Source organism: Leopardus geoffroyi, chromosome A2 (assembly GCF_018350155.1).
Source record: "Leopardus geoffroyi isolate Oge1 chromosome A2, O.geoffroyi_Oge1_pat1.0, whole genome shotgun sequence".
NCBI classification, from domain to species: Eukaryota; Metazoa; Chordata; class Mammalia; order Carnivora; family Felidae; genus Leopardus; species Leopardus geoffroyi.
In genome coordinates, this window is record NC_059331.1 from 104921952 (window position 1) to 104942418 (window position 20467).

At 37.6% G+C, this 20467-nt stretch overlaps 1 protein-coding gene across 3 annotated transcripts in view; it reads right to left on the bottom strand.

Annotated features, from left to right (window-relative positions):
• The window catches only part of THSD7A (thrombospondin type 1 domain containing 7A), a 443308-nt gene that overhangs the window by 22620 nt on the left and 400221 nt on the right, over positions 1 to 20467 (bottom strand). For all 3 annotated transcript variants that reach the window (XM_045494930.1, XM_045494931.1, XM_045494929.1), the window contains 8 exons: positions 19346 to 19479; positions 14054 to 14207; positions 12224 to 12368; positions 10799 to 10914; positions 6596 to 6713; positions 6220 to 6365; positions 5222 to 5396; positions 593 to 766 (listed from right to left, as the gene is read on the bottom strand). In XM_045494930.1, coding sequence (XP_045350886.1) covers positions 593 to 766; positions 5222 to 5396; positions 6220 to 6365; positions 6596 to 6713; positions 10799 to 10914; positions 12224 to 12368; positions 14054 to 14207; positions 19346 to 19479 — 1162 coding nt within the window. The remainder of the gene's footprint in view (positions 1 to 592; positions 767 to 5221; positions 5397 to 6219; positions 6366 to 6595; positions 6714 to 10798; positions 10915 to 12223; positions 12369 to 14053; positions 14208 to 19345; positions 19480 to 20467) is intronic.

The following is a 20467-nucleotide window of genomic DNA, read 5'->3' on the forward strand; positions in this document are numbered from 1 at the left end:
CCTATGTTCTACACTAGATATAAAGTCTTGTTTTCATTTAGACTGCCTCTGTGTTCCCAAAGTATGACATTTTAATGCCTGTTGTTTTTGAAAATGTCATGTACTGTTTATATTGGGTGCATGGCTCTATATGTGTGTATACATTCACACATAGACACATAAACATGTATGTTCATGTGTTATGTCATATTAGTTCTTACCAATACTTTGATTTATCAATTTATAAGAATATAATAAAAATCTCTCATTTTGATGTGGATTTGTAGTTTTTCTTTGTTTCCTTTAACTTAAATAAAGGATATTGTTAGAGTCATACATGATCAGGATTGTCTGAGTGTCCAAATAATGTGCTCTTAATTATCTGGGCCTTCTGTAGCTAATAAAACTGTGAACCATTTTTTTACATTTCTTATCTAATTTTTGAAGGGTGAGAGATTTTTCTTCCTGTAACTTTTTAGAATTCAGAATCCTACTCTTAATTTTCAGTCTTAAGAGATCTTAGCAAATTTACTTATTGAACAGAAAATTCTATATCTTACGCTTTTGTCTCTTAAAACTAAATTGAAAAGATTTCATGAATTGCAGCACTCACCATCACATGATTTTGTTTCTAACATTTGCTCTGGGCATAGATGTTGATTTTCTAGTTCTTGTATGATCACAGCTCTGGAACGGACCTGTATTCCACCAAAGCCTAGGTCCTCACCATTCACGCAGGTTATCTGACACAGGCTCCACGAAGACCAGTCCTTCAGATAACAGTCACCTGCAAAACACCGGTTGGCAGTTCATACACATACCCATAAACAGCAGCCGTCCAGCTAGTAATTATATTTCTTCACCTCACCGGGAAATGTTTTTTGGTATGCTAGTCATACATGATATTTATAGGATTTAGATAAGTATTTAATTTTGGCAAGTTTATATGTGGTTCACAAGTGTATATTAATGTTCGTTTTGGAGTGGATGTTGCTGAATAGAAACTACATCTTCCAGGATCTTGTGCCTTATGATTCACCTCCTCTTAAGAGACAACAAACAGTTGATTAAAACCTACCACCACTCCAGGGACGCCTGTGTGGCTCAGTCGGTTAAGGATTTGACTCTAGATTTTGGTTCAGGTCATGATCTCAGGGTGGTTGGTGAGTTGGAGTCCCGCGTCAAGCCCTGCACTGTTAGTGAGAAGCCTGCTTGGGATTCTCCCTCTCTCTCTCTCTCTCTCTCTGCCCTTCTCCCTCTTTCTCTTTCGTGCATGTGCTCTCCCTCTCAAAATAAACTTTATATATTAAAAAACAAAACAAAACAAAAAAAAACCTACCACCATTCTTGACATTATGGTGAAGAGGTTTATTAAGCACTTGGTAGTACCAATGAAAATCTAAATATACATGAAATTTGTCTTGTAGATATGCATAATTTCAAAAACACTTGAACTCCAAGGCTGAGAAAACTGGCATTTATACTTTAGTTTTTCCTATTTCTTGCCAGAGGTGTGAGGTGAGACAGTCAATTGAGCAGCAACTGCAGTAGTAGTAATAATCCTTGTGACTTTATCTGACCTACATCTTCAATCGAATTATTTTTTTCAATTATTTATTGAAGAAGAATATGCATGAAAAATGATCACATATTATAAATGTTCAAATTTTCACAGTCTGATTTTATAACTTTGCGGCCAATGCCCAAATCAAGCAACAGGACATTCTCAGAATTTCAGAAACCTTTCTTGTGTGACATATGGAATCGTACCATCTGTATCTGTAAAAAATACTTCACTCATTTATGTTTGCAGGATCCACATGTATTTATGTAGTTCCACTGTGATCGTTAGTGCTGTATTTTACTCCATTATATGACGGTATCATAATTTAGATACCATTCTTTTGATGGGCAGGTGGAGAGTTATACATTATTTCTATAATGAATACTGCTATTGTGAACATCTTAGTGTGAGCCTTTGAACTTATATATGCATTTCTACTGGGTGTATACTTAGGAGTGGAATTGCTGGGCCCTGGTGTATCCTGTGTTCAACATCTTCAACCATTTGGAGAACAAGGAGGATTTGTTGAAATATACCTTTCCTGTATACCCGTCCATTCTTCAGGACTGACTGGTGATACTGTACACAGGATATAGTAAATTATGATAGACACGAATCCACAGGGATTCTTATCATTTTAATTATTCCAGCCATACCATATGCATAATTCATATTGCCTTATATTATGCTGAGGATGCCTAATATTAGCACAAATTTGCCTGGAGATCTGATTAATGAAAACATGTCTTGTGTTATAATTAAGAAATCTTGGCCAGACGTGAATAACTGGCTAATAGGTATATGTATAACAGTAAAGTGGAGTGATTTTTGTAGACCTTTATTATAGTATGTCATTAATAGTCAATGTCATCCTGAAGTGCAGAAAATTCTACTAAATTTTAGAAGTGTTAAGGAAAAAGAAACTACGAAGCATGTTTAAATACTTTGGGGTTACTCAGTTTTTAATTACATAGGAAAAACTATTAAAATTTTAAATAGTCCTCTCAAGATAAAGGTAATGTAACTACACCCCAGTGATTGCAAACTACATGGAAATAAAAGATTTTTTTTTTTTTTTTTACTGGTAGGCTTTACCTCTGTGATTATATCACTTGACATAGTGTATTTTACAACAGAACTCAATAAATCTTTTAATATTTGTGAATTATATAATCGTCACCCCGAAAGAATCCATGTCAGGCTTTAAAGGCTGAATAACAGCAAATGACAGTGAGACATTGGGCTTGTACTAAACATACTTTTATGTTTTGACCATATAAACCATTATAATAATAAACCACACTATGCCTGCAAAAGATAGGACAAGTATATAAAATGCACTTCCTCCTTCAGTATTTTACTTACTTTAAAGCTTATTAGCTCATATGTTGCTAGTTTTCAAAACCCATTATTGGAGAAAACTGGCAACTCGGATGAAGAGATGGTAACTTAGAAGAGCAGCCTCCTTCTGGGTTTGTAATTAATTTAATTAGAATAGTGTGTTTTATGTTATTGTGTGATTTTGTTTTCCTTTGGGTAACTTAGGACAAATTTAGTGTGTTTTATGTTATTGTGGGATCTTGTTTTCCTTTGGGTAACTTAGGACAAATTTCAATCTTGTGTTTATTTATGTTACTATTAGATTAGCACCAGTCTCTTCCATTAGAAGGTAAACTCAATGAGGACAGGGTATATATGTCTCTCAATGTATTGAGCCCTGTGTCTAGCCCCCAGTAACACCCGATAATAGTAATAAAATGAGTGGGTGATTGTGCTGTAGGAAGTATAAGAAAACAAGTAGACAAACTCCACAGGAAAGCAGACACGAATTCCTGGCAAGGCTGCTAGTGCTGCTCCGTGTTGTGGTTATCACGATAATCCTATTCATGGCGCTGGAGATTTGGCTCTGGAATAGATAGGCCTTCCAACTTTTAGCTTTGGTGCCTTTTGACTATGTGGCCATTCAGCACATCAAAGCCCAAAGGTTCAGTCCTTGGCTCTGCCCAGAGCCCTTACCTGCTGCCACAGCCTCAACCTTGGTCAGCTGTGAAGCAAAATGATTTTATTGAATTGTATGTGAGAATGTGGACTGCAATCAGGCCAGTTTTTTTTGGGGGGGGGGGGAGGGCAGGAAATGGAGTAGGGGAATTGCTGGATCAGGAATAGGTTATTATTAGCAGGTGCAGGAATGTCTAAGAAGCAACACTTAATCGAGGTCTAGAACGTAAGATTTTTAAAAAGATCTTTCTTCATTTGAAGTAGATGAAACTATAAGTACGTACAAAGGCTGTTGTTATGGTTGTGAGGAATGCCCTCAAAATCTAGCATATAGTTCAAAATATCAGGGATTATTTTACTTTACTGCTCTGTTTTAATTTTATTCAGGTCATCTTAATAAACTATAGAAACTGCCAATATTATCATCTCAAATAATTTACTTAAGAATGAATAAACTGATGAGAGAATGAGCAACCCATATTGTAAGCTTTTTACAGCATTTAGAGACCTCAATCCATTAAAATAAACTTTTGAAAATATGGCCTCCATCTTTAAAATTTCCTTAAACCATAACTTTTTTATTTAGGTAGTCTATTTTTGTCTCCAGTCAAAATTTGTTTGCCAAATCCTTATTTTTATTTTTTGGGGATCTTATTCAAAATAACACATTCCTTAAAGAGATCAATTTTTTTCTTCTCATAATTATAAGCAAAGTGGAGAATAAAAACTTTCCACTGAGGGTGAAATACAGGCCACTTACTTCCAGTCTTATTTCTCTCTCATCTACTAATAAATTGTTGCCCCATCTTTCTCAAAGCCTTAGGCTCATGCTTGGTGTTGAGCTTATTTTGATCTTCTGTCTACCCTACAGTTCTCTGCACCAAACCCAACTTCCTAAATATTAGCTTATCACTGTCTTCCAATTATTTCTAAACTATTTGATATACGATATTTGCTTTCCACATTTTACTGCATGAACCCATGTGTCCAACTCTGAATTGTGGTAATTTCTTTCAATATTTTCTTCCATAATATTTTTTTCTCACTCTCGAATGATTTTGCTGGGGAAAGGATTTTAGGCTCATGACTATTTTCCATCACACTGTGTATATATTCCATTGTCTTCGGACTTTCATTGTAACTAAGAAGAATTTTTTATGATTCTAACTGATGGCCTTCCAGTTGTAAGTACTCTTTCTTTCTGCATGCTTTACTAGTTCTCTAGTTTTCTACATTTTGTGTTTTAACTACAGTGTATCTAGGTGTCATTTTGTTTTTGATTCTTTTCAGGACCCAAAGCAAGTTTTCATTAATTATAGGACTTAAATCTTTTGTTAGTCATTTGTGTTAAAACTCTGCTTCTCTCTCTCCTGGAAATCCTAAATAGATACAAATTCCCTTTCATACGTTCCCTGTCAAGCAGGAGCCTTAACTGCCCTCCTCTGTTAACCCCAGAGGAGGCAGCAGAGGCCACACGGGAGACCTGGACTTCACCCTGAGTTGGCAGTAACAAGGCAGTAACCCCTGCATCCACGCTATGTATCCAGTTGTTGACACAGATACTACTGAATGAGAAGACTTGCTGACATGCCTTAACTTAGACTAGCAAGTGCAACCTCTTCTCTACCCTAGGTCTAGTAAGAAATGACCAAACTATGAATAACATTTTGTTATTGTTACCTGGGCAAGGCTGGGTGCAGGTCTCCTCGAGAACCATTTTTTTATTACCCTCTATAATGGGTTCAATGTCAGTACAGAATTCTTCATCCACCACTTTGATGAAATCATCACCTGACCCATCACTCACTACACAAGAAATGTTCCTCGTTCTGGTCCCTTCACCACACTGGGCATCCTAGAACGCAGGAAGAAATAACTAATTAGGAAAATAAAAATAATTCATTAGCAAGCTCATCACTTACAGTCATCTGCACCATTGATCTTGATTTATGAGCAGTTAAAGAAGCATTTGAAACCCAAGAGAAGAAGTCCTGTAGGACACTAGCCATAAAGTATACAATGAACAATTTATTTTTTTTGTAGCCGAAGACAGGCAAATAAATTTTCATTAAAATGAATCTGTCTCCAAATGATTTTAAACACACAGGACAGGGACTGCTGGTTATCAAAACTAATTAAGCAGTTAGGAAATAGCAAGGCACCTAAAATCTTTAAGAGGAAACATGTCATCTGTAAGTTCTGAAAAATATTTCTGAAACTAAATCTCTGCAGATAAAGAACACACCTCTCTCTCTGTCTCTCACTCTGTCTCTCACTCTGTCTCTGTCTCTGTCTCTCTCTCTCTCTCTCTCTCTCTCTCTATATATATATATATATATATTTTTTTTTAAGAGAGAGTGAATGTGAAGAGGGGCAAAGAGAGAGAGAGAATCCTAAGCAGGTTCTGCACTCAGAGGGAAGTCAGACACAGGGCTCTTTTGTATGACCCTGGGATCATGACCTGAGCTGAAATCAAGAGTCGGATGCTCAAATGACTGAGCCACCAAGGTGGCCCCCCCACACCTTTTTTAAAAGTAGGCTCCATGCTCCATGGAGCCCAATGAGGGGCTTGAACTCATGACCCTGAGATCAAGACCTGATCTGAGATCAAGAGACAGACGCTTAATTGCCTGAGCCATCCAGGCGCCACTCTATACAACTTCTTGAGATTTGATTACCTGTACTTGGCATAGAGACCACTGGCCATATTGCCATTGATAACAGGGCTTCACTGGGCAAGGCTTAGACTGTTCCATCAGGGCAGGGCATGGTCGTCCATCACCCTGAAAGGGCTGAGTCACTGTTCGTCTTCGGATCATTTTTCCTTTAAGAGATACAAAGTGATGCAAAGTGATATATTTGTGTAAGCATCTATCTTGAAAGAAGGCATCACAAACATTTCTCCTGAGGAGATCCAAAGGACAAGTCTCAGACATTTTGAAAGGAAAGACACTGATTCAACCTTTATGAAAATTATCTGGTAAGCATTAAAGCAAGAGTGATATTTCATATTCCTTGACTATTAATCTAATGCTAATGAAGGTACCAACAAACCTGTGAGGCCACATGTTTGAGAGCATTCTGACCAAGGAGACCAGTCAGAAAGCTGACAGTTTATAGGACATTCCACCATGCAGGATGTGTTCATCTGCCAGTTCTTCTCCAGGCCAAGCTGAAAGGAAAGAGGTAGATCTGTTTGACTGACCTGGAAGGATGGCATGATGTGTCTTATTATTAGAGGGAGGATGGGAGGAAGAAAAAAAATAGTAGTGGGGAGGAGAGGAGAGGAAGAATAGGCAAGATGCATAATAAAATAAAATGGTATCTGGAGGACAAACACCCAAACTTAAAACTATAAAGTTGTTCAACCCACGAGAGTGGGAACAAAGGGCACAGGATGAACGGAGGAGTCCATTTACTCCATATACATTGTTGAACTTTCAAATTAAAAAAAAAAGTTTTTAAATTTTAGCTAATGCTATCATCATTTTTTTAAGTTAGTTATTTTTTTAAATTTTTTTAAATGTTTATTTATATTTTGAGAGAGAGAGAGAGACAGAGGGCAAGAGGGGGAGTGGCAGAGAGAGAGGGAGACACAGAATCCAAAGCAGACTCCAGGCTCTGAGCTGTCAGCACAGAGCCTGATGTGGGGCTAGACCTCATGGATCATGAAATCATAACCTGAGCTGAAGTCAGAGGCTTAACTGACTGAGCCACCCAGGCACCCCTTAAGTTTACTTATTTTGAGAGAGAGAGCATATATAATTGGGGGAGAGGGAGGGAGGGAGGGAGGGAGGGAGGCAGGGAGGGAGGGAGGGAGAGAGAGAGAGAGAGAGAGAGAGAGAGAGAGAGAGAGAATTCCAAGCAGGCTCCATGCTGTCAGTGTGGAGCCCTCCGTGGGGCTCGAGCTCACAGACTGTGAGATCATAACCTGAGTTGAAATGAAGTCAGACTGTTAACTGACTGAGCTACGCTTGAGCTCCTAAATTTAAAAAAATAATTTTTTTTTTGAGATAGACAGCTAGTTGGGGAGGGGCTGAGGTAGAAGGAGAGAGAGAATCTTAAGCAGCCTCCATGCCCAGCACAGAGCCCAGTGCAGGGCTTGATCTTGAGGCACTCAGGCATTCCCGTTGTTGAACTTTGTAAGTAAGGAATGAGAAAAAAGTAGATTTAGTCTCTAAATTGGTTTACTTTCCCTAAAGGAGTAACGAGATAGGTGTAAGCATGATTACTTCCCATTAGTTAAAAACCAAGAATATCACTAATATATAGATTTATAATTGTATCTTTGGGATATTATTTCTTTTTATGTATCATGTTAAAACAGAAAAACAAAAGGTTTAAAAGACAAATTATCACTCAAAAACTAATAATATAACATTGAAATAATATTCGATAATAGTTAAGTATGTTATCTCTCTCAAAAGGAAATATGGGTTGCCAGAATTTTTTGATTATGAATATTTTATACGCATTTATTTTTTACAAAGATTTTCTTTTCTAAAACTGATCTCAGCAGCTAACTGAGGTATAATTCACTTATTTTGGTTAGCCTCTCATTAGATTCTGATACTGTGACATTTTATTAGCATTGAGTTCCTTCCCTGTTTAAGCATTCTACTTTTAAAATATGAGATTTCAAACTCATCTACTTTTATATGCAAAGAGTTAAAAAGTCCAAGGTACAAAGTAGCATGAAAATAGAAGTGCTTAAGAGCTTGTTAGGAGACTACAGGTTTTGTTTTGTTTTTAATCCTTGGGATTTTTAAAATGGTTTTTAAAATTTTTGCATGAAAGAGAAGTTTATAGTGTCTATGGTATATAGTAAAAGATGGCAAAAGAAATGTTATATTGTGGTTCAAGTATAGCTCTCAGCTCTAAGTTGTCCACTGAGAGAGGATCAGATCAGTGTCTGTATGGTACACATCTCTCCAGGCATTCCTATTATATTCTTCACCAGTAATACTTGACAAAGCTGAGGATTTGGTATGAACATTTTTACCATATCACTTAATTAAGGTCTCAAAAAGTCACTTAAATCATGGGAGGTTGGAGAAAGGAGATTTAAGGCAATTATATGCTAATAAGGATGTGTAACATTTAAGGCAGATAATAGTTTCATGGAGAGAGGGTTTGAATCACAGAATTCAGCTACTATGACTTATTTCACTGCAGAGTTGAAAAGGATGTCTGTTTATAGATCTTTCTGGTATCCAGTGGTAAGACATTTTAACAGTCTACTATGGTTTTTTCTTACATTTATTGTTCCTCTTTTTTTCTTCTTCTCTTACTCTCTCATCTATCTAAACATATGTGTCTAACTAAATGAAAAGAAACCTGTTCAGGGATCAAAGAAGAGGAAAGGAGAAACCAATTACTAGGATTGGATGAATAAATGTCTGAAAAACATCAAAGAAAAAAATGCTATATAAATGCTAGATAGGTTTAACCCTAATTGTCCCCTTTGCTGTGGGGGAATGGCATTATTTCTTTCTGGTTCTTAGGGCAACAGCAAGAGTTAGCTACTGCTGTTGTTCTGAATGCAGGGTTTGCACATGTATTAGTAGGTAGGCAATCAATCCATTATTTAAAAAGATACCCAGCTTTTCTCAGGGATATTAGTTAATACTACTGCATCCATGGGGACGCATAAACAGGATAGGAGTTGTTTATTCCAATTCCTGTAGAGAGTAGCACTGTACTTCCTAAAGACAGTGATTACTACAATGTTATGATTTGAATCATATGGTAATTGTTACCACAGTATTCAAACAATGTAACATTAATCCATAAAAGTAAATTTATCTAGGCTCCCGGATAATTAAAATAACAGTTATTTCTCAAGGTTTTACTCACATTTCATTTAAGAAATAAAGGACTCTATTTATACCTCTGTCCTGTAGTCACTTATTTTTTAATTGGTTTTGTATGATTTGGGGTTAGCTTTCACAAAGCTCTCAGCTATTTAATGTATATTTCATTCTGATCCAGGAGGACATTTACATGTACATTTGCAAAAAAGGAGATATATTAATCAACTGGAAGTAGATCAAAGCTCTCCAGCCGGCATATGACTATAGTAATGTTCATTAATACTAATGTTATTTTTTATAATGGTTACATTACTTTGATGTTACTAGTTTCAAAACCAAATTAATTCACGTATAAAATTTATAACTAAAGTATGAATACACTAAATAATATAATAAGATGGTAGTGGGAGGAATTTACTAACTAAACAACTTGTTATCAGAACACTTAGCAGCTCCGTTCCCATGGACAGATATAAGGAAGTTGTTAGGTCTACATGATAAAGATATCAAATGGATTGATATTATCTCCATCTGGAGTTTTCTCTTAGTAGCTGGAATAATTTGCCATGGGCTTATATAACCCCCAAGATGTGTAGGTAGAAGTCATGGTCACCATGTCTGCTGAACCCTAATGAGGTCATAAGCTCCTCTCTATGTGTTCAAGATCTATTGAGGCTCCTGTTTATCTTGGTTCATGTTTAACCCAGTGGGGTTTAGATGCAGGAGGAGTTAAAACCTGTCAGGAATGTGGGGACCCTTTTGGTATGGAAGTCGGACAAAATAATTACAACATGAAGTGTAGCTTCAGGAAGAGAAAGGCCAACAACTATGTTTCCTCACATTTCATAAGGTCATACCTAGAAATGATGACATTACTTTTATAAATTGGAAAATTAACAGTTACCATTCTCTGCACCTCAAAGATATAATGACAGACTTCATTCCTTTGTTTGAATTTCAAGCTCTCTCTTACCCAGACCTGAGTACTTAGACTCTCACAGCTGGATATTAGATCCTAATATCAAAATCTGCTACCAAACCACATGCGATCAATGTTTAGCAACACAGAGAATAAATGATGGCTCTTGGCAGGTGTCCCAGGCAACACAAAATTCACATGAAATTACAAAAGATGATGAGTCGTCTGATTAAGATTTATTGCCTTTATTCACCTTGATTACTTATTGTTCCCCAAGCATTTCTTTCCAAATAGGCTAATTAGCATACCTTTGGGCTCCAAGCAGAACAAAATACAGGAAATTATGTGTAGAAATCAGTAGTTGGACAGTGTTTCTTTTCAAGAGGGTGCTTAGCAGCCTCTGAGTAGTGTAGAAAACCATCTGCTGGCAATGAGCTGCACTGAGCACAGGTCACTTGGCTCAGCATGAATTGAAATTATTAGGGAAGAATTTACTCACAAAGATATAACACAGTATCCCCTCACCTCTTCACAATATTTCAGGTCAACCGACTTGCCATCACTTCGAACACAATCCAACATCCTTGTTTTAATGCCATTTCCACAAACTGCCTTCTCACTGAGCTGACACGTGCTCCAGTCTGAAAGGAAGGGAGCCCATCAGAACAGAAGGCTATGTATGAAACAGATTTCAAATGAAACTCTGATGACCTGAATCCCATATTTAATTCACAACTGCTTCCTAAGCCCCACAATCAATCATCCCACATGCAGAGCATATGGGTCCCGGCTTTGAACATATCAAGAGTCAAATGGAATTGCTGGGGTTGCACATAGCTATGGGGATTATTCTTGAAGGCAGATGTCTACCTGACAATCTTGACAGCTAGCCTTTTGGTGACAGTGTGAAACTGGCTTTGGCCTGCAGATCGAATGTCACTTAAAAATGTTTTTTTCCTAATAAAAGTAGAAATTTAAATTTTAACATTATTTCAAACAAAACACTATTTCACTTACTGTCCATACTTAGAATGTTTTAAAATATACACTTATTTATTTCAAAATCACTTTGGCCATATCTATTTAATTCTTTCATTTCATGTCTTTTGCAAAGTAATTCTTTCAATCTTTCTTTCCAGGGTAGCATAGCACGTCCCAGAGAACTGTGACTTCTTTGTATCATCAAAGGAAATGGAAGAGAAAAACCTAAGGAAACAAAAAGCCAATCTGACTGCTGTGTGTTAGTACACAATGTTTAGAGTTTGTTTCAGCGGGAAAATTACTTGGGAAAAATTCCAAAATAAGCTTCAGTGTTGCCTTACATCATATAAACCAACGCATTCTCTTCTTTCTTAGAATTTGCACCTTTATGGTATGAGAGGAGGGTTATGGGAAAAAATGAAGTCATAATAAGTCTTTTCTTCTGAAGAGAACATTCATCCTTTTTCATCTGTACCTTTAATAATGCTGAAATGTTTGTCTCTTCTTCATACGGTTTTTTGGTAGCTTAAGATGCTGACATTTTTACATCAGACTCATCATGCTTATAAACTGCCCCCACACCAAGAACTTGTCCCAGTATGTTATAGATATTAAACATCTTCTGAAGAAGAAAGACATCTTTCAATAAAGCTGATACTTATGGGAAAGATATGTATCTTTTATTTGCACCTTCCCAAAGTGGGAGGATGTCTTCAATAGGATCATTTAGGCTATTCACAATCTACCTTAAGGGCTCAATGTTTGTGTGATATTTTCATTCTCTATCCTGATGTTTACTGAGAAATAGATAAATAATTCTGTCATTAAATAAAGAATTATCTCTGGGAAAGTAAGAAGCATGTCCAAAAGGGACCCAGATGGAGAGGAACAATACTTACGGGAATACTGCTGAGCTGAAAGGCACAGGATTTGTCCTTTAACTCTGTGACGAGATGACTATGCACATACCTGTTACATTATAATCATAGTGGAAGCAGTTTTTGTTTAGGTTACAAGGTTCCTTTTCAACGGCATTAGGGCAGGCTCTTCCTTCATCAGCAGGTTGTCTGATGGGATCAGCTGACCTTTGCCGGAAACTGCTTTGATTGCAAGGCTGACAAAGAATAATACAACTCCTCAGAATGGTGAATCCCCAGGCACACAAGAGCTAATATATGAGGGAGAGCACTGGAGCAGGAGTTAGAATTTTTGGGCCATTCTCATTACACCTCAGTGTCGCCATCTATAAAATCAAGTGTTAGATGAGTTTCCGATGTCCCATCTAGCTATAAGATGCTTAGGAGTCTGTGTGTCAAATACCAATCAATACATCCCATCACACATATGTAAACACACACATATGATCATATTAATTATTGTAGATCACTAATACAGAATTTGTAAACAATCTATCTATCTAATATAGTTTCTTGGACCTGAAAAACCATTTTAAGGGTGATTTTAACATTAGTTATTATAGATCATGAATACAGAAATCTATCTGTCATCTATCTATCTATCTATCTATCTATCCGTCCGTCTGTCCATCCATCCATCCATCTATCCATCCATCCATCCATCCATCCATCCATCCATCCATCCATCTAAGTTTCTTAGACCTGAAAGACCATTTTAAGGGTGGCTTTAAATAACTAGTTTTAGTGACCTTTCTTTTCCTAATGGGCACATATACATGCCCACAAACACAATTCAGCAGTTAAAAAAGACTAGCTTGCCATTCTGTTACTGGCACAGTCTTGTTCTGAAAACATCTGGTTTCAAAGAACAGGAACTTCAGATATGATGCTATGGAATTAGAACAGAAAATCATTTGCATACCCTTATTAAAGAGCTGATTTTTTGTCGCTATTTAACCTGTATCCAAGTCCACCAGCAGCCCTGTTTTGCCCCTGCTCTATCAGTTGGCTGTTAATCAGCACCTTTAATAATGTTAACCCTGAGATAGAAAATTAATCTCACTTTGAAAACACGCATCGTAAATTCTTTGAAACTGTCTTATATTGTATTTCAGCAAATTAATTCCACATTAGATGTATTCTTCCCGTGTTTTTGATGCCATTTTGAAACGTACAGCTTTGCAGAGGTGCCTGCGCTAAGCCACATTTCCGACATGCTCAGCCAGTTCTGTTTCAAATGACTCTTCCCAGGGTCCTGTGGAAGAGCCCCTACGGGCTGTTGAAATCTAGAAGCTTTGTGTGATTTGAAAGTCTCAGCTGGCTTTCCAGGCCCACGGAGACACGGAGTCAGTGTGTGGAAAGAGATTCACTGACACACAGCTTCCTTCTTTCGATTCCCTTTCTTGCCAGATTCTTCTGCATTTCAGTGTCAATACCCCTGCTGCAGTATCCCCACTGTGTGAAAGATTATTCCAACAATTTAAATAAAATGGATTGCAAAAAGCAAGGGATGACAATAACCTGACACCATTAAAGTACCTTTACTAGAGCTTCATTCTTTTTCCCTTTACCTGGAAGGAATCATTATCACCATGGCAGTTTTTAACATGCTGTGTAGTTATAAACTAATCTGAAGGTATTTTGTGCGGGTCTAGGAGGATGGCGGAAGGCATAAAGGTTGCAAGAAGTTGAGCTGTTCTAGTGGGAGACAAAACACTGCTGACTTTAAATGGCATAATCATAGAATGAAGTAGCCAAGAAAACACCCTTGCTTTCATAAGCAATTTGGTTTAGTAATTATTATTTTCTTAGTAATAGCTCTGAAGCTTTCATGGTAAAAAACTGGGTAAACTCTATATTGATAAATGGTTCATCATCTTACCAAAGTGCATCGGGTCCAAGGACCCCATTCAGATATCACACAATCCTCAGGACACGGTAATTTGCACTCTCTGGAGCCCAGGGGCATCTCTTCTGGATCACAGAGGTAATCTTCTACATGGTCAGAAGGGCCATCCGCTGTATTCTGCATGCATCTACAAGAAAACATATACCTATTCAGTGAAAGAACCAGGACAATTAGAACAATGGCCAACCCATAGGATAGATGGTTCTTCCTAAGACAACATTTAGGTGTTGGAAGGTGGGAAAGTTTGCATTTTATAAATTGAATTCTCCAAACATGAAGACATGAAAGGATCTCTGCCTCCCATAAATATGTGCAGAGCTTCAGTATGATATAAAATCCACACTTGATTGTGTCATCATAATCTTTTATAATTATAGCCACTGTGTGTATTATAAACTCGGTATACAGTCTTCCTCTGAGAGGAGAGGGCCTTTTACACTCATATATGATGTAGCACCTAATGGGGAATGGTCCACAGAGATTCATAGAGGGGTTGTAATTTTGGAATATAATGCACTTTTTTCTTCAGAAGAAAATGGTATAGTCCATAGAGAAGGTAGATTTTTATATGATGAAAGATGAGGCATCCTGAACTTTCCTAGTGAGAGGTTTCATTAGGTATTTTCAAAAATAACTGATGGCACTTATCAAGTTGTTTTGTAATTTTAGCCTCCTATATGCTGATAACTTTAAAAGAAAGCCAGAAGTGAAAACAATTATAGTAGTAATAATAATAGCACACATTCTCTAAATGTGGTTGTTTCAATCATCCTGTATCTTCACCTTTTTTAGTGTTAGTTTTCTTTTTAACAGAACCAATTCAAACATTTTATTATGTTTCACTGTTTTGTAAGCAGTCGTGGTAGTCTTGTTTACTCATCTCTTGAGGAGCTAATTAACGTGGCTAGTATCAGACTTGACTTTTACAGACGTTAATAATCTCCCCAAGCACTGTTCTAGTAGACGAGAAAAACTTTATCCCTCATCTATAACTCAGAGAGGGTCAGTCAGCTTAATGGGTTGGGGAAGAGAATGCATTGCTGGAACTAAAAAGGCAGGCTTGAGTTCTTCAGCCTCTCAAACCCATTGCAGTGTTTTACACTGTTGGTTAAATTACATTATCAATTATACCTGGAATTTCACCTTTCCCAGGGATTTACAATCAGTGGGGACATCACATTTTCACAAACCTACTCTGCAGAAATGACTTTCTATCCAGTACTGCCCAATTTAAGAGAAACGTCGTTTTCCTGTGGGATGCATTTAATGGCTGGAAAACTGCTATTGGTCATGTCTTAGTTGGATTTTTAGTCTGAAAATATACCCATACAATACCACCTACGCATCTTTTTTTTTTTTTTGGTATATTGGATAAAAATAGAAAACCACCACAAAAACATGCAAAGGTAGATATTTGATTTCATCACTGAAGAAAAAAATATACATTTCTTTGGGAGAATTTTAGTTTCCCAGGAAAAAGTTCTATCTTCAATGGCACTGAAAAATGTTCTGTTGACAGGAGCTTTGAGAGGACATGAAGCAGAGTTTAATGCTCAAAAGTTGGATTTGCTGCTAAGAAAAGATTGAATTCATGGTAGGCACTGACACAGCGAACAAGGATTAACTTGCAAAATTACCTATTGATCCAGAGTTAAGGACAGATGTTCAATACTCGATTAAGTACTTATATACATAAAACTACATTTTCACAGGCTTTTCTTCTTTAATTTTTTATTACATAGGTAATTTATTCAGTTTAGGAAAGTCAGAAGAAAAAAAAATCACATGATTCTATCACTCAGAGAAAAGCATTCTTAACAGACTCACAAAATAGGAACAAACTTTACTATTTTGTGCCATTTAAGAAAAAAATTAAAAACACATTACGGATGTAACTTTTAGTGACTATATTCAAATAGCCTCATTTCAAGGTGCCACAATTGCTAAAAAGACCCTTATTGTTGACATTCAGATTCTTTATGTTTTATTTACTTCATTTGGTATTAACCAGCTTTTAAAATCACTCTAGAGTACAGACTAAATATTTGGATCAAGTTTTAAGCACAAAGGAAGGCACTTTGAGTGCATTTGCTTTCTTCACATTCTTGGCCTTTCTCCTTTCCACAGGAGACGGAATTATGATGTGAGAAAACTGAACTGTATTAGAAATAACATCATGCAGAACCAAGCTGAAGGCAAAGGGTGGATCCAAAGGCCCACCACAGCTGTGACAATAAGGGGCTATATTGCAGAGAATTCAAAAGCAACCATAAAAGTAACCAAATCTGTTGCCTTTTATTATTATTATTAATTTTAATTGTCACCATGTGCTGGCAATTCTAAAAATAATGTCCGTGAGCAAATATCCCTTCTGACCATGGAAAATCACTTCAGCCACTTAGTGTATGCTATGCCATACCATCCTAAAAGAGAAAGAATGGGATTGGATAAATTGGAATATGCTGTCTCGGTACATTTTGACCTTAATTATTAGCAGAGGATAAGGTTAGAGAGGTTTACTACTGAGTCAGTAACAAAAAGGAACATTATTATGTGATCAGAGATCATAATCAATACTGACCTTCTATTTTCTCTATTTACATTAAAGATGTTTACTAAAAACATAAATTGATCTCAAAAGTTACTTTGATTAAGAGGTATTTGGAAATGGTGAGAATATGTATTTATTAACCAAGAAAAAGCAACATGTACACAGATAGTTGAAGGGAAAGCTGAAAGAATGGTTTCTTTTTTTTTAATTAAAAACATTTGTTTTTAGAGAGAGAGAAAGAGAGCATAAGTCAGGAGAGGGGCAGAGGGAGAGGGAGAATCTTAAGCAGGCTCCATGCTCAGCGTGGAGTCCAACACAGGGCTCCATCCCATGACCCTGGGATCATGACCTGAGCTGAAAGCAAGAGTCGGAGGCTCAACCGATTGAGTCACTCAGGTGTGCCACTTGTTCTTTATTACGCTTTTTCTTACTAACTAAAAGTCCAACTTGATCAAAAAATCTTTTATAAGGAAAGTATTTTTAAATTTGAAGGAGAAATTTTAAATTTGGAAGGGAATGGTGGAAAACGGAATCTCTGTCTTTTCCTTACATTTCCCTATCCTATTACCTCACAGGCCCTCTTCCACCTTTATTAAGTTCCTCAGAAAAATACCTTGAGAGTTCAGAGGGCTTGGGAAAAACAGATAGAAATTATTATTCCTGGAAGCAAAGTTACACATAGTGTGCCAAAGTTTTATGATACGAATGCTAATTTGCTCTACTTTTCTGTTGAGAAATATAAATCTTATTCATGAAAAGTTAGATCATGAGTGACAGTGGGCTTCCTCATAACATAAGTAGTCAAGTTCTGGATGTTTTTACATTTGTCTATACTGTGTGTCACTCAGAAGGGTTGGAAGAAACTGGTATAAAAAGTGATAAAACAGGGCACCTAGGTGGCTCAGTTGGTTGAGCGTCCAACTTCAACTCGGGCCAACATCTCACGGTTTGTGGGTTCGAGCCCCGCATCGGGATCTGTGCTGACAGCTCAGAGCCTGGAGCTTGCTTCAGATTCCCTGTCTCCTTCTCTCTCTGCCCTTCCCCCTCTCACTCACTCTCTCTCGCTCTCAAAAATAAACATTAAAAAAATTCAGTATAGAAAAAAAGAGTGACAAGAGACTGTGGATTGAATGCCAATTCTGTCACTTTTCTAGATGTGTGTTTTAGGTAAATCACTTAGTAATTCTGAGTCTACTCTACAAAGTGGAGATAATAAAACCAAATACACTTGTTTGGTAGGGTTCTAGAACCCCTAAGAGGCATATGCAGATACTTAGGGGCAACTTAATGAGTATAAAACTTGTATTAAGCATTAGGGAATTTGTATGAATATGACAGGATCTCAGTTTGGAGAAAATGATAGAGTTTAATAAAAATGACAGATCAGTAAATGGATCCTTTCAAAACAAAGAGGGGTATATGGGGTACTATAGGGCAACACTGCTCAATAGAACTTTCTGTGATGATGGAAATACTCTATATCTCTGCAGTCTGACAGAACAGCTGTTAGCCACCTCTGGCTATTGAGCACTTGAAATGTGTCTAGTGTGGCTGAGGAAATGCATTCTTTTTTTTTTTTTTTTAATTTTTTTTTTCAACGTTTATTTATTTTTGGGACAGAGAGAGACAGAGCATGAACGGGGGAGGGGCAGAGAGAGAGGGAGACACAGAATCGGAAACAGGCTCCAGGCTCTGAGCCATCAGCCCAGAGCCCGACGCGGGGCTCGAACTCCCGGACCGCGAGATCGTGACCTGGCTGAAGTCGGACGCTTAACCAACTGCGCCACCCAGGCGCCCCAGGAAATGCATTCTTAATTTAATTGTAACTAGTTTAAATGTATTTTTTAAAGTTTATTTATTTATTTTGAGAGAGAGAGAGAGGGAGACAGGGAATGGGAAGGATAGAGAAAGAGGAATCCCAAGCAGGCTCAGTACTGTCAGTGCAGAGCTCAATGTGGGGCTCAAACTCGCAAACTGTGAGATCATGACCTGAGGCGAAACCAAGAGTCTGTTGCTTAATTGAGTGATCCACCCAGGTGCCCCTTAATCAGTTTAAATTTAAAGTGAAATAGGGGTACCTGGGTGGTTCAGTCAGTTGAGCGTCTGACTTCAGCCCAGGTCATGATCTCAAGCCCTATGTGGGGCTCTGTGCTGACGGCTCAGAGCCTGGAGCCTGCTTCAGATTCTGTGTCTCCCTCTCTCTCTGTCCCTCCCTTACTCTGTCTCCCAAAAATAAATAAACATTAAAAAAATTTTAAGTTAAATAGCCACATATGGCTAGTGGCTACCCTACTGGGCAGTGCGGCCAGAGAAGGCTTCCTGGAGGAGAAGAGAATATTCAAAACTTAGCCAGTTTGATGTAAAGGAGCAAGGATTTATAATAGATTATCGTTAAAAAGCAGTAAGAAATATTTTTGGCCTTCAAGAAAAAAGCACTGGGGTTGAGAAAATCTGCATGAGTTCAGCTTGTATTCAATATGTGAACCTTTCTTTTCACAGGAGCGCCTTGAAGTGAGGCTCCTGATGTCAGAAGACCCAGTGTGACAAACTGTTGCTTGAAGCAGATCCCCTTAGAGTTTTCCATACATTCAGATTCCCTAAAAATAAAACTAAAGACAGTTTTATTCAGGAGACTGGGGAGGAGTGAGAGTGGCACACGTGAGATCAGGAGGAGATCGCACGTTCCTTGTCCACGTAACCAGGCTTGGCCTTACCTCACTTTTCGGGTTTGCACACCCTCTCCACAGTTATCTCGCATGTTGACAAAGGTCACTTTGCAGATGCTCCATGGCTCTGTGACCCATACGTACTGGTTGCACTGGCTGTGGCAAGGAACGACCTCATACACCTGAAACACACACAATGAATTCTCAGGGATTTCTCCTCAGGGAACCTGATGAGGATATGTGGGGACACTTCACATCACAACAATCATTACATTCTTTTCACTCCTCTCCTTTCTGGTTCATTATTCTAAACTAGGAATATAGGAAATCTGAGAGTTAGAGTAGTGATGGGCAGGGTTAGCGATGCTGTGTTCTCTTGATCCTGTTTGACATCACAGGTGCAGATCTGATCAGGTGGAGCACATGAGACCCATTACACACTGTCCCATACTGACCCACACCACACAGCACTGTGATTTCATGGGCCATCTGTCTTGTTCACAGGCCTGTGTGTCTCCAATGCTTAGGCCAGAGTGCTCAGATGTTAGGCATTCCACAGAGGTTTGTTGAATAGATGAATGAATGAATAGATGAATTAATAAAGTAAATAAGCATATAAAACTAGTTGTTTTTTAAAAAAATATGACTTGGCCTGTTTTTCAAATAAATGTATGTAATAATAAGAATTTATACTCTTTTTTTTTTTGCATTCCATATGTGAAACTGAGTTAAACGGTAAAAAATAAGGAAATAAGCCTCTTTAAAACTAACCCTCAATCATTCAGGGCTTGGAAGCAAGGTCTGAAATTGGTCTCGTATTATACAGCTACAGCCCAAAGCAGGGAGAGCCACATAACACAAAGCAAACTTGTCTGTCCTCCGGTGTCCATGAAGGCTGAAAGCCCCACATTTAGGGTGGGGTGTTGGTCTCAGGATTTTAGAACAATGAACCAATTTTGCTCTTTTCTCAAGGAGAACAATGACTAAATCAAGGAAATAAATAAACCATAATCTACTGCAACACAGCTGACTCAACCGTTAAAGAAAAATGTCTTTTAAAATGATTTCAAAATCTATGGTCATTCAACTCTATTTCCTATTTCATAACACACACACACACACACACACACACACACACACACACACACACACGTATATGTATGTTTTTTG